Source organism: Doryrhamphus excisus, chromosome 18 (assembly GCF_030265055.1).
Source record: "Doryrhamphus excisus isolate RoL2022-K1 chromosome 18, RoL_Dexc_1.0, whole genome shotgun sequence".
Lineage (NCBI taxonomy): Eukaryota > Metazoa > Chordata > Actinopteri > Syngnathiformes > Syngnathidae > Doryrhamphus > Doryrhamphus excisus.
In genome coordinates, this window is record NC_080483.1 from 9,966,016 (window position 1) to 9,978,331 (window position 12,316).

General features: G+C 40.8%; 1 protein-coding gene across 2 annotated transcripts in view; it reads right to left on the bottom strand.

Annotated features, from left to right (window-relative positions):
* Positions 1-261: 261 nt before the first annotated feature.
* The window catches only part of LOC131106280 (potassium voltage-gated channel subfamily D member 3-like), a 60,629-nt gene continuing 48,574 nt past the window's right edge, over positions 262-12,316 (bottom strand). The window contains exons 4-7 of one of the 2 annotated variants that reach the window (XM_058055194.1): positions 7,078-7,179; positions 3,526-3,618; positions 3,175-3,425; positions 262-1,930 (exon numbers count right to left, since the gene is read on the bottom strand). In XM_058055194.1, the coding sequence (XP_057911177.1) occupies positions 1,696-1,930; positions 3,175-3,425; positions 3,526-3,618; positions 7,078-7,179 (681 nt within the window). In that variant the 3' untranslated portion in view covers positions 262-1,695. The remainder of the gene's footprint in view (positions 1,931-3,174; positions 3,426-3,525; positions 3,619-7,077; positions 7,180-12,316) is intronic. The other variant, XM_058055195.1, reaches the window with a different exon arrangement.

Below are 12,316 nucleotides of genomic sequence, written 5' to 3' on the forward strand. Positions count from 1 at the left end.
TTTTTTCTCTAGGTACTCCAGTTTCCTCCCACATTCCAAAAACATGCTAGGTTAATTAGCGACTCCAAATTGTCCATAGGTATGAATGTGAGTGTGAATGGTTGTTTGTCTATATGTGCCCTGTGATTGGCTGGCGACCAGTCCAGGGGCAGCTGGGATAGGCTCCAGCACCCCTGCGACCATGTGGATAAACGGTAGAAAATGAATGAATTATATTATTTTAATATTAGAGGAGCACAAACCCACAAGTAATAGTTCCTAATTCCAGAATTGATAGGCAGATTTTAATTCTCATTTGACACTTGGATGCTTCCATAACACAAACACTTAAAAAAAATAAATAACAACAGAGCAGATGTTGATTCAGATTAAGATCTGTTTTGTTTTAGCAGAAAAAAAAGTTTCTTTACAGGAAGATGGACAATTGGTCATCATGGAAACACATTACATTGTTTTTTTTTAAATACATTTATAAAATGCTGCTCAACTGATTATTACATTCATGTGTGCATCTTTCATGTAGGTCCAAGCATTTGGAATACTTGTGTATAAAAATAGAAAAGCATCACTTTTAATGTTACACAAACAAACCAGCCGAATAATTGCACAGCTATTGTGTACTTATTTAATTCATTCATTTATATTCACAAGTTCCACACATGCATGCCCTGCATGAGCAGTGTGCAATGAATGTGTTTTGAAGTAGTGCAAATGGGGACATAAAGGGACTGAAAACACTTAAAGGGGACCTGTTATGCGTTTTCCACTTTTCTGACTTATAAATGTAGTTAGAATGTTGGATTCTCGATGCCAAAGTCTCAGATATTGAGGTTTGTGCAAGACGTTTGTGACGTCACAGGGAGCCAGGCTTCCTTATATGGGCATGTGCTGTAAGGCCTGTGAGGCAAGCTCAGGCAAAAGTGGTTGGGGTTGGTTATTCCCAGCAATAGAAAAATATTTTCATTTGTCAATGGCAGCACGTTCTCACCGGGAAAAGATACATTAATGTCGCACACACTTTGTCCGCACTCTGTAAATGCAGACCTATGTTACTACTGCTTGAGTTCATACACAGTAAGTCAGGGGTCTCCAACCAGTAGCGCAGTACTTTTCAAGTACCTCTTCATTTATTATCAACTCCTGTTGACAAAAATAGAAAGTGAGTTTCGGCAGTAGTCCGGAAGTCTTCGGGAACGCTTGGCAGTGTGACAATCACAGCTGAGTGAGCGTGCTCGGAGGTGGGCTGTGCGTGGAATGAATTAAAACAGTTTTTGAAATCCAAGGAAATACAGCTAGAATAGGTGCAGATTCTGGAAGCTCTAGAAAGCTTTCTGTGCGGGTTATCATGTGTAGCTGCTCTATAGGAGTCCATAACTCAATACAAAGTGCCGAAAAATGAGCATAATAGGTCCCCTTTATCGCGCCTCTTAGTTGTTGCTAGGTAGAATTTGTGTTTGATGCTTTAAAGAAAATAATTTTTGAAGTTTTCAACAACATGACACACAAGCAACACACAACACTTTAAGACAAAAAAAAATATTTCACATTAACTGGAAGTGACATTGTCAAAACGCACTGCCCCCTTCTGGACTGATATGCTAATTGCACCATCTTCACAAATGTCACTTTTAGTCCAAGACATATATACAAATGTCTCCATCATCATCATCATCATCATCATCAGTGAGATGGACATCACAGGGCGGACACTTTGACGATGTTGGCCGAGCTGGTTGTGGTTTGGATGCTGGCCCCCCCAGGCTGACCCGAGGAAGGGTGCGGCCTACGGCTAGGTGGCCCCCTGCGGTTGTCGCCATCGTGCGTCAAAGAAGGGGGCGTGGGAAGGCTGACGATGGCCGTAGTGATGCGGCCGCCTTTGGAGTTGACCCTGCCCACGTCATCCGCGGCCTTCATGTTGAGGTTTGAACGGCTAAAGATGAGACACAAAATGGTTTAGAGTTCGGGTTCAGTGTTTAGTTTGAGGTTAGGGTAAAGATTTAGGGCTTGGATTAAGGTTCCACTTTTCATTTTTAGGTTATGGTTCATGATAGGTTTAGGGCTGGGGCCTGTGGTAGTGTCGGGGCTGGGGTTAGGTTTAGCGTTAGGATTAGGGCTCAAATTAAGGTATAGATTAGATGTAGGACTAGGGTTGAGGTTCTGATGAGTGCTGGGGTTAGGGCTTAGAGTTAGGATTAGGACAGGGGTCGGCAACCCGCGGCTGAGGAGCCTCTTTGTTGTGGCCAGGTACTGGAAGTTTACATTCATTTACACAGATTCATTCATTCATTCATACACCCTGGACTGGTGGCCAGCCAATCACAGGGCACATATAGACAAACAACCATTCACACTCACATTCATATCTATGGACAATTTGGAGTCGCCAATTAACCTAGCATGTTTTTGGAATGTGGGAGGAAACCGGAGTACCCGGAAAAAAAACCATGCATGCACGGGGAGAACATGCAAACTCCACACACAGATGGCAGAGGGCGTAATTGAACTCAGGTCTTCTAGCTGTGAGGCCTGGCCGCTAACCACTCGTCCACAGATATTTATGTTAATTTATCTTCAGTATTAGTAAGATACTAGTACTAGATGATACTCGTACTCCATCAACTCCGCTTTTTCTCATCCAGGGTGCACGGCGGTCGAGTGCAGACCACATATCTAGGAGACCAGGGTTCAATTCCACCCTCGGCCGTCTCTGTGCGTGGGTTTTATCCGGGTACTCCGGTTTCCTCCCACATTCCAAAAACATGCTAGGTTAATTGGCGACTCCAAATTGTCCATAGGTATGAATGTGAGTGTGAATGGTTGTTTGTCTATATGTGCCCTGTGATTGGCTGGCAACCAGTCCATGGTGTACCCCGCCTCTCCCTAAAAGACAGCTGGGATAGGCTCCAGCACCCCCTGCAACCCTTGTGAGGAAAAGTGGTAGAAAATGAATGAATGAATGAAAATTCGAGGGTTGGTGTTTCTGTTAAGATTTGAGTTCGGACAAAAGGTAAGTTAAGATAAGATAAGATATGCCTTTATTCGTCCCTCAGTGGGGAAATTTGCATAATGGTTATGGTTAAGTTTTTAGGGTTAAGGTTGGAGATTTTAAGGCTATGGTTTCAGGGTCAAGTTTCAGAGGTTGCAACCAGGATGTGTGCCTCCTCTGTGTTTCACCTGGCAGCGTGCGGCGTTCGATCCCCACACTGTATGTGGATGGCGCTCAGCTCCTGCAAGGGGCTCTGCTGATTGGGTCCTGGGTGCAGGGCAGCGTTGGCCAGTGGAGCGTTCCTCTTGGTCCTGCGTCCACAGCAGGTGGTTGTAACGACCTCGCCGCTGCTTCCAGACGGTCTGCGGGCGGGGAAGCTCTGCAGCATGGTTTCTAAACAGGTTTGTTCATACAGCTGCTCGTCTATAAATTCATGAGCCTGAAGGGGGCAGGGAGGAAAAAAAAATGCACATATTAACATTAAAATGATGTCTTTAATGCTGTGAAGTGTATTGGGAAAGTAGTGGAGTTGCACCTACAGTGGTTTTCTCCAGACAATGCAGCAGATGGTGGTGTTGACTCTCCAGAAGAGACGATGGCTTCACCAGCTTCTGCTCGTCAGCCTCTGCGCCCTGACACAACACACGCAGCACATTTAAAAACATCTACAACCAAAACATGACTACAAATATCGTACACACATTTGTAGTTAAAATTAAGATGGGTTTTGTGTTTTAATATAACTACTTTTTAAAAGATATTTTCATGGTGGTGTTTTGTGATTAAAAAATACATTAAGAACATAGGTTGGGGTCATGCAGTGTACTAATAATAACACTATTAGATATTATTATAGATATGGTAGGCGGCACGGTGTTCGAGTGGTTAGCGCGCAGACCTCACAGCTAGGAGACCAGGGTTCAATTTCGCCATCTCTGTGTGGAGTTTGCATGTTCTCCCCGTGCATGCGTGGGTTTTCTCCGGGTACTCCGGTTTCCTCCCACATTCCAAAAACATGCTAGGTTAATTGGCGACTCCAAATTGTCCATAGGTATGAATGTGAGTGTGAATGGTTGTTTGTCTATATGTGCCCTGTGATTGGCTGGCGACCAGTCCAGGGTGTACCCAAAGACAGCTGGGATAGGCTCCAGCACCCCCGCGACCCTCGTGAGGAAAAAGCAGTAGAAAATGAATGAATGAATAAATATGGTATGGTAACCAGGAAGTATATGCATTTTTGCGTATATTTTTTACGTAAACCGAAAAATACGCTAAGGATACGCTAGGATTTGGCTTTGGTCAAATTTTCACCAAAATGTTGTACACCCCTGTCTTCATGTGATTCTGTTTTCATCAAAAATGTAGCCTGCTTTCGTATTGTAGTATACCAAACAAGTCTGTTTTGCTCTGGATTGTATCGTTCTGCGAAACTGACAACCAAGTTGGCTCTCTGTCTATGTATTTTTTATTGAGTGTGACTGTTGAATAACCCACCATGGGGCCGAAAAACGTTGCCATTGCCAGAAATGTGATAAAGTGAGGCACACTATTGAGTTGCATTTGTCCTATAACTATAATTGTTCTCTATTTAAGTGATATTTAGCTAAAAGGGACCTATTACGCTCATTTTAAGGACCCTTTGTATTGAGTCGTGGTCTCCTATAGAGCAGCTACATACAATAACCCACACAGAAAACCTTTTAGATTTTCCGGAATCTGCACCTATTCCAGCTGTATTTCCTTTGATTTGTGCTTCCTGACAAAATGGTCTGTTTTCTGTGAACCATGAACTATGAACCATATAAAGAAGTCCGCCCTTCTGTGACATCACAAAGAGACAGTTTTACCACGCCTTTTGAAACCGAGCGTTTTGAGCCATCCCAAACTTCTTTCAGAATATTATAATACTTCCAAATATGCAAACCTCATTATCTGAAACTTTGGCATTGTTTAACACGAGAATACAACATTCTAACTACATTTATAGGTCAGAAAAGTGGAAAAAGCATAAAAGGTCCCCTTTAATAGTTGTGTGTGTCTGCAGTGGATTAATTTGATTGACATGATTTTCACTTGGAAAAACTCCCTCTGTTTTTGTAAGGATAGGACAGAGCATTAGCAGACGCTAGAGGCGAAGTAGGAAGTTAGTGATGTGCGATGCTTCAGTGAGAGAACAACAACGGGGTTGGAAGCAAAAAAAAACAAAACAAAACAAAAAAGAAGATTATGATACATTTTTTTTGTAATTTTCCAAAGGGACCTTTGAAAATGTTAGACTAGTCTGCAGCATTGCCAAGCCAAGATTAAAACCATTGAATTCTCTCCACACGTGTACTCAAAGGGTTTGGGTCGGGGGCGATCCAGCCTGAAGGATCCTCATTCACATTCCGCACGCGTGAACAAAACAGTTGGAATGTGGGCTGCCTCATCGACAAGACTGCATTCAAGGTTCAAAGCTCGGTTGCTGGTGGAAATTCTTGTGGAAGATCAGAATTTCTCTCATTTCTGGACTTTTATCATACGAATGTTGACAGGTCGGCACCGAGGGTAAAAGTTCATCATAGATTCTTGTGTTTATTTATTCATCGTTAGACAATCTGACAGACAGAAAGTAGAAGAAGCAGCTGTGGGGATTAGCTCCACCCCCATGTTGGTGCTTGAACCTTCTCATAGACTTAAGCCCCCGACATGCTGGTCAACACAACACCGTCATGGCATCTTGTCATCTCGTAGCAAGGACAAAATATACACAGCGTTTCGTCATCCCCCTTACTCTCCTTTAGGGTTTTATCTTTCATGATATAACCGTATATATGCTGGAGCCTATCCCAGCTGTCTTCGGGCGAGAGGCGGGGTACACCCTGGACTGGTCACCAGCCAATCACAGGGCACATATAGACAAACAACCATTCACACTCACATTCATACCTATGGACAATTTGGAGTCGCCAATTAACCTAGCATGTTTTTGGAATGTGGGAGGAAACCGGAGTACCCGGAGAAAACCCACGCATGCACGGGGAGAACATGCAAACTCCACACAGAGATGGCCGAGGGTGGAGTCGAACCCTGGTCTTCTAGCTGTGAGGTCTGTGCGCTAACCACTCGACCGCCAAATTGTCCATAGGTATGAATGTGAGTGTGAATGGTTGTTTGTCTATATGTGCCCTGTGATTGGCTGGCGACCAGTCCAGGGTGTACCCCGCCTCTCGCCCCAAGACAGCTGGGATAGGCTCCAGCATACCCCTGTCACCCTAGTGAGGATAAGCGGCATAGAAAATGGATGCAACTTCATCTTGTAAAACAATTCTCTAATTAATATATTGCCAAAAATGATGCAAAATTATGACTTATTCTTGTGAAATCATATTTTTTCTATTGCAACTGTATTATGATAATATTCTGACTTTTTACTTGTTTTATTGCGCCTTCAATCTGCTAATATTCATTTTATTTTCTTGTAACTTTGCTCCTCACCTGTATGCCTTAAAAAGACATGTATCTTTAAATCGTCTCCTCCCATGGATTTAAGTATATTTTTTCCATTATTACCTGAGGCCAACAAAATAAAGTTAAACCGTTTTTTTTTGGAAGGAAAATGTGTGATTATGCTGGGAACACGAGAGCTCCAACTCCTCTCTTATCACCTCTGCTCCCTTCACAGCCAAAGGAAGGACTTTGTGAATCTTCCTGGCTTAATTAAGGCAGTAATTGTCATGTTGGGGGCATCTGGATGTGTGTGTGTGCTATCGGGTTGCAGTGCACCGATAACGAATGCACCAGTGTCATTAATCTCTGAAACTCAATTACAGTCTCATTATTTTGTCATTTTTAATGCAGAAGTAGGCAAAGCTCCTCACTAGATGGTGCAGTTTGTCTTTCTTTCTGGATTTTATATTCAATACAGAGCAATTGGTTCAATCGTCCAAATAACTTGTGCAAATGTATGTTTAATAATAACAGTTATCATTTCTACAGTGTTTGTGTGTAGATTACCCCCATCCGGTTATGATGGAGGCCTTCATACTATGCCTAACAAACATTGACTATCATCTACAGTGTTGGTGTTTGGGTTCAGAGGTCATTCTCACTGTTAGCTCCAGCAGCTCGTTAAGCAGTCCGTTGCGTTTCCTCAGTAGGAAGGCGTTGGCGCTCCCCGACTTGGCCAAGCGTATCCTGGCCAGTCTGGCTTTCTAGGGAGGAAGAAGAATATTACAACTTTATTCTCTTCATTTAAATGTTTGTTTGGTCATATTATGGCAAAAAATTGAAAGATTTTTATTAGGGCTGTCAATCGATTAAAATATTTGATCGTGATTAATCGCAATTTTTTGTCCATAGTTAACTCACAATCACATTTAATCGTAGACGGAAATAAGTTTTTATCTGTAATAATAGGGGTAAATGATTCAATGTGCAACTACAACAATAATTACATCAAATTTTATGTAAAAGGATATCAATTTCAGAACTTTGGGCCAATATTTAAAAAAAATATAGTCAGCAAGCATGTATTTTGTAATACAATTTTCGGTATTATTAGCATATTAGCTCTTAAAATCGCCCACAAATGTTCAGTAAATACAAAATGTCAGCAAGGGAGACCTCTCACACAAACATGTTTTTGTTTATTTGTTCATTCATTCGTTCATTTTCTACCGCTTATCCTCACAAGGTTCGTGGGGGTGCTGGAGCCTATCCCAGCTGTCTTCGAGCAAGAGGCGGGGTACACCCTGGACTGGTGGCCAGCCAATCACAGGGCACATATAGACAAACAACCATTCACACTCACATTCATACCTATGGACAATTTGGAGTCGGCAATTAACCTAGCATGTTTTTGGAATGTGGGAGGAAACCGGAAAACCCCAACTTCTTAAAATATTGCAATATTAGATCATAAAATAACTTTTATTATGAATTTATCCTAATTTTTTGGGGTGTGTAATGTAGTTACCTTTATTCTTAGAGTAGCTTTTTTCTCTTTTAAATTATTCTGGTAAAATGCTAACTTTTTCTTGATTTTATTCTTGTAAAATGCATTTTTTTTTTGTGAAATATTACTACCTCCAAACAGAGATGTTCAATGGAGATCCGAACCCACGATCCCCTGACTGTGAGGCCAGTATGATTATTGTAGAATAATGATTTTTGTGTGTGTAATATTATGACCTTTAATCTAGTAATAGTCAAACTTTTTTTTCTCATAATATTGCAACTTTATTCTTGTAATATTCTGACCTTTTTCTTGTAATATTTAAAATTATGTAATAAATACCAAACATCTTTCCTCATACTATTACGATTCTATTGTAGAATTATAACTTTTTTTCTCTTAATATTACTAAAATAAAGTTGTAATATGATGAGAAAAAAAGGTTTAATTTTACATGTAATTAATGTTACTTTTTTGCAACTTCACTGTGGTAACAACTTTTACTTTCATCATTTTGTCCTTTTTTAGTTAAAAAGTTAAAAATAAAATCCCTAACGAGGGAAGGTGATCTTTGAAAATGGTCTTGTCCAGAGGGGGGGTGTCGCACTAAAATGAAGGAGTCAGCTGCTGAAAGATGGATTTGATAAGTCAGCAGAGGGAGAGAAGATATGGTAATGCAATGTCCTAAAACGAAGATATTAGGGAAACTGAAGGATATGAAGCTGCCTGCGGTGCTTGTAAAAAAAAAAGTGAAAAAGTGAGAGAGAGAGAGAGCTCTCCTCAAGCGTGTCCTGACTCTCTCCTCCAATAAACTCCCAGCATTCCCACACATAACTCAAAAGTCATGGGATTAGTTTGAAGGAACTTTGTGAAATAGTTGCAGCTGTTGTTGGAGATGGTTGGCGTGAGGAGGAAGGATGGAGATGTAATTATCATGTTTATGGCGCTGCATGTGGATTATAAAGTGTGTCCGTTTGTGGTTGGCAAGCAGAAACGTTCATTTAACGAGAGAGCGGCTTTGACAGCGAGAAGGCGGCCTCGTGCTCGTCTCGGTTGATCAAAGGTTGCTCTTGACACCAGGAGGAAGAATGTGAGGGAATAACACACTCTGGTCTGATTGGTTGTCCTCATCAGCAGCCTGACGGTCGATTCTGCCATGATGGAAGTTGACTAGAAGTTGACTGACCTTGTTGGAGTCGGTGGTGATGCAGAGGTCATCAAAGATGAAATGCTGACTGTACTAAAGTCTAACCTAACAGCATCCGTAACACTCTTCATCTTAATACCTGCGTATTAACTGATTGGATGTAAATATTGTCCATTTGTACCAGGGGTCTCGAACACGCGGCCCGCGGGCCAAATGTGGCCCGCAGGACACTAGTTTGAGGCCCCCACCTTGATATCAAAGTTTAATGTTAGTGCGGCCCGCGCAAGTTTGATATGGATGTTGTATGGTATCATGTACCCAGAAAAAATTATTATGTTTGATTAATGTTCATGTTAAAGGTTAAATAACAGGTTAATAGTTATCCTCCCTATCCGTGTGGAAGTGGTAAGTTTTTGTCTATTTAAGTTTAAAGGAAATAACTTGAAGGCTACCGTTTAGGTTGCTAGCTCTCTAGTTTGCAAGTTAGCATGTGTCTCAAGACCCTGCAGTTGCGCAATATGTTGTAAATAAAAAAAGTATAAATGTGTTCAGAGGGTCCAGTTTGTGGGGTTTAGAATCTGCTATTTGTCATTGATATGGCGTCCATCAAGCTCTGACTTTTTAGTGTTTAGTGGAAGTGGTACACAGCTAAATGTCAAGCTTCTAGGATGAGACTCCAGAACCTACCAATCTAAGGTCAAAGTTCTCAGGATGCATTACAGCCTTTGGGTTGGGAGTGAGGTCTTGCCCCAGGTGGAGGGGTTTTAAGTATCTTGGGATCTTGTTCACAAGCAAGGGAAGACCGGAGTGTGAGATCGATAGGCGAGTCTGTGCAGTGTCTACACCAGGGGTATTTGATTGAAATTGATAAGGTCCGAACCTTATTTTGCCTTAAATAACGGGAAGAACTACATTTGAAACACTTATATGCTAGGACTACGTTAAAAAGCCATAGCATTTCAGTATGTGGAATCAAACTATGGAATGGATTGAGTAAGACCCTCAAACAATGCACAACGATGAGCCAATTCAAGAAACAATACAAGCAGTTGATGTTTGCTAAATACAAGGATGAAGAGTCTTGAACCAGTCATGATGTGCTATACATATCACTATATTGACACTTACTATGGTACATATTATGTCATTCGATGGTCATATCACCTTGTACTTTGGTACGTGACAAAAAAAAACGTAAAAAAACTTAAACTATATTAGGAAAACAGGAAGTGAACAAATGTAACAGTTACTGATTGTAAAAATACCAGATGGAGGGGTAGGATTTAATAAGCTTTACTTCTTCCTACTCCTTTTGGACATGTGGAACTGTGAACTGATTATGTGATGCATTCAATTGTAATCTGATGCATGTTGCAAATGAAATAAAACCATTACCATTACCATTAAATTGCATCAAAAACTACGGCCATGAACTCCCCCCCTGGTGTAATTCAGACACTATTACATTACATTGACGAGACAATAGCCACCGCAGGAAATACGCTGTTCAAAACAACAACAAGGAACCCTCCTAATGCTAATGTGTGAGCCTATGTTATGTTATATTAATGTCTAATATGACGTATTTTCTGTTACTATATCTACTATATCGGGTAGTAAGTATAAGTAAGTATAAATGTGAGTATAAGTATAAATGTGTAGGGGTTCTACTTCATGGCCAGAGGGCTCTAATAATGTTAAAGACTGAATTTAGAAGGCCATAAAAAGGCTTTCTAGGCTGTAACTATGAAACTATTCCATTTGTAAACTTATCAGTCGGTCGAGTCTTTAACCAGTTAACCACGATAAATGAGGAATTCCGATAGTAATCCACACTTCTACAGGTACTTGAATGCCACTGGTTTAATGACCTGTGTTTCTGTTCCACTTAGCCACTGTCTACTGTAGTTGTTCACTAATGATACTCATCTCATTACGCTAGCTGCCAGTTCCGTCAGTATTTGCAACTTCCCTTGCTAAAAATAAACACCTCCCATATCCTTCTTGCTATTATGCCTTTTCTCCAGTGTGAATGTCCTCTGCACAAATTAATGATAGAAACAGTTAGTGAGATTTGAAGCAATGCTATTTGATACCTGGCTACAAGCGACACCATCCACAAAGGATTGTGGTGATTTGTTTATATTATACATTTTAGGACTTATTCCTCACATACTAGCAGTATGTTCTTCCATCTTTACTCCCTGATGTCTCGGTTAAGTCTTCACTCTTTGTCTTGTTTACTGTGTGATTTAAGGCACCTCTCAAATGGTTGGTGCAGGAATAAACATATTTTTCATCAAGGAATTGCAAAAACACATTCATATCAGGTGATATAAGGTGGAAAGAATATACACAGCAAGTATGTACAGTATAGAGGAGAACTATTTAGAATGCTTCATCGACTTTACATGATCTACTTTTTATTTACTGACTGCGATAGAGAAGAAGAGCTTTTTGCAAAAACTTCCCAGGTGACTTTGTAATTGCAGAGGGAGTCTCCAGCAGCCTGTTGTTGCTGGAGACAAATGAGCGGTTGTGGAGGACAACGAACAAGAACACACACTTTGTCCTCCAGAATGGGAAACGTCTTTTTGCTTTAGCGCTTCCGCTCTTCTAGGAAGTCTTTCCAGAAGATTGTAGAGTGTGTCTGTGCTGTGGTAATTATTGTCCATTTGCCAGGTCAGTTTGCATCACTATGGCAAAAGCAACTAATGGAATTCTATTGCTTTGTTGTTGACTTTAGAATAAAACCTGGCAAGACTTTATTGAGCAAAGTTTTATAGTTATGCCGCGGTCTAAGATGTGCTTTAATGTTGTAAAAGCACTGCAATAAATAAGAAGAGCAAATCATTTGAAGTGGAAGTTAATGAAGACTGTTGATAGTACAGTATATCACAAAAGGTACGGGGTAAAGCAACCATTTTTATGACAGTATGTCCCGAAATCTCATCACACAAAATTTAAAAGTGACAAGAGCTCTTGTTTGGAGAAAAGTACATCAGATGTACAAAAGTATTTATTGCTATTTATGTCCAAGCAGAAGTTGTAGTGATTGTAATTAAAGATTTAATTCATTCATCCATTCATTTCCTATACTGCTTATCCTCACAAGAGTCATGGGTATGCTGGAGCCTATCACAGCGGTCTTTGGGCGAGAGGCGGGGTACACCCTGGACTGGTCGCCAGCCAATCACAGGGCACATATAGACAAACAACCATTCACACTCACATTCATACCTATGGA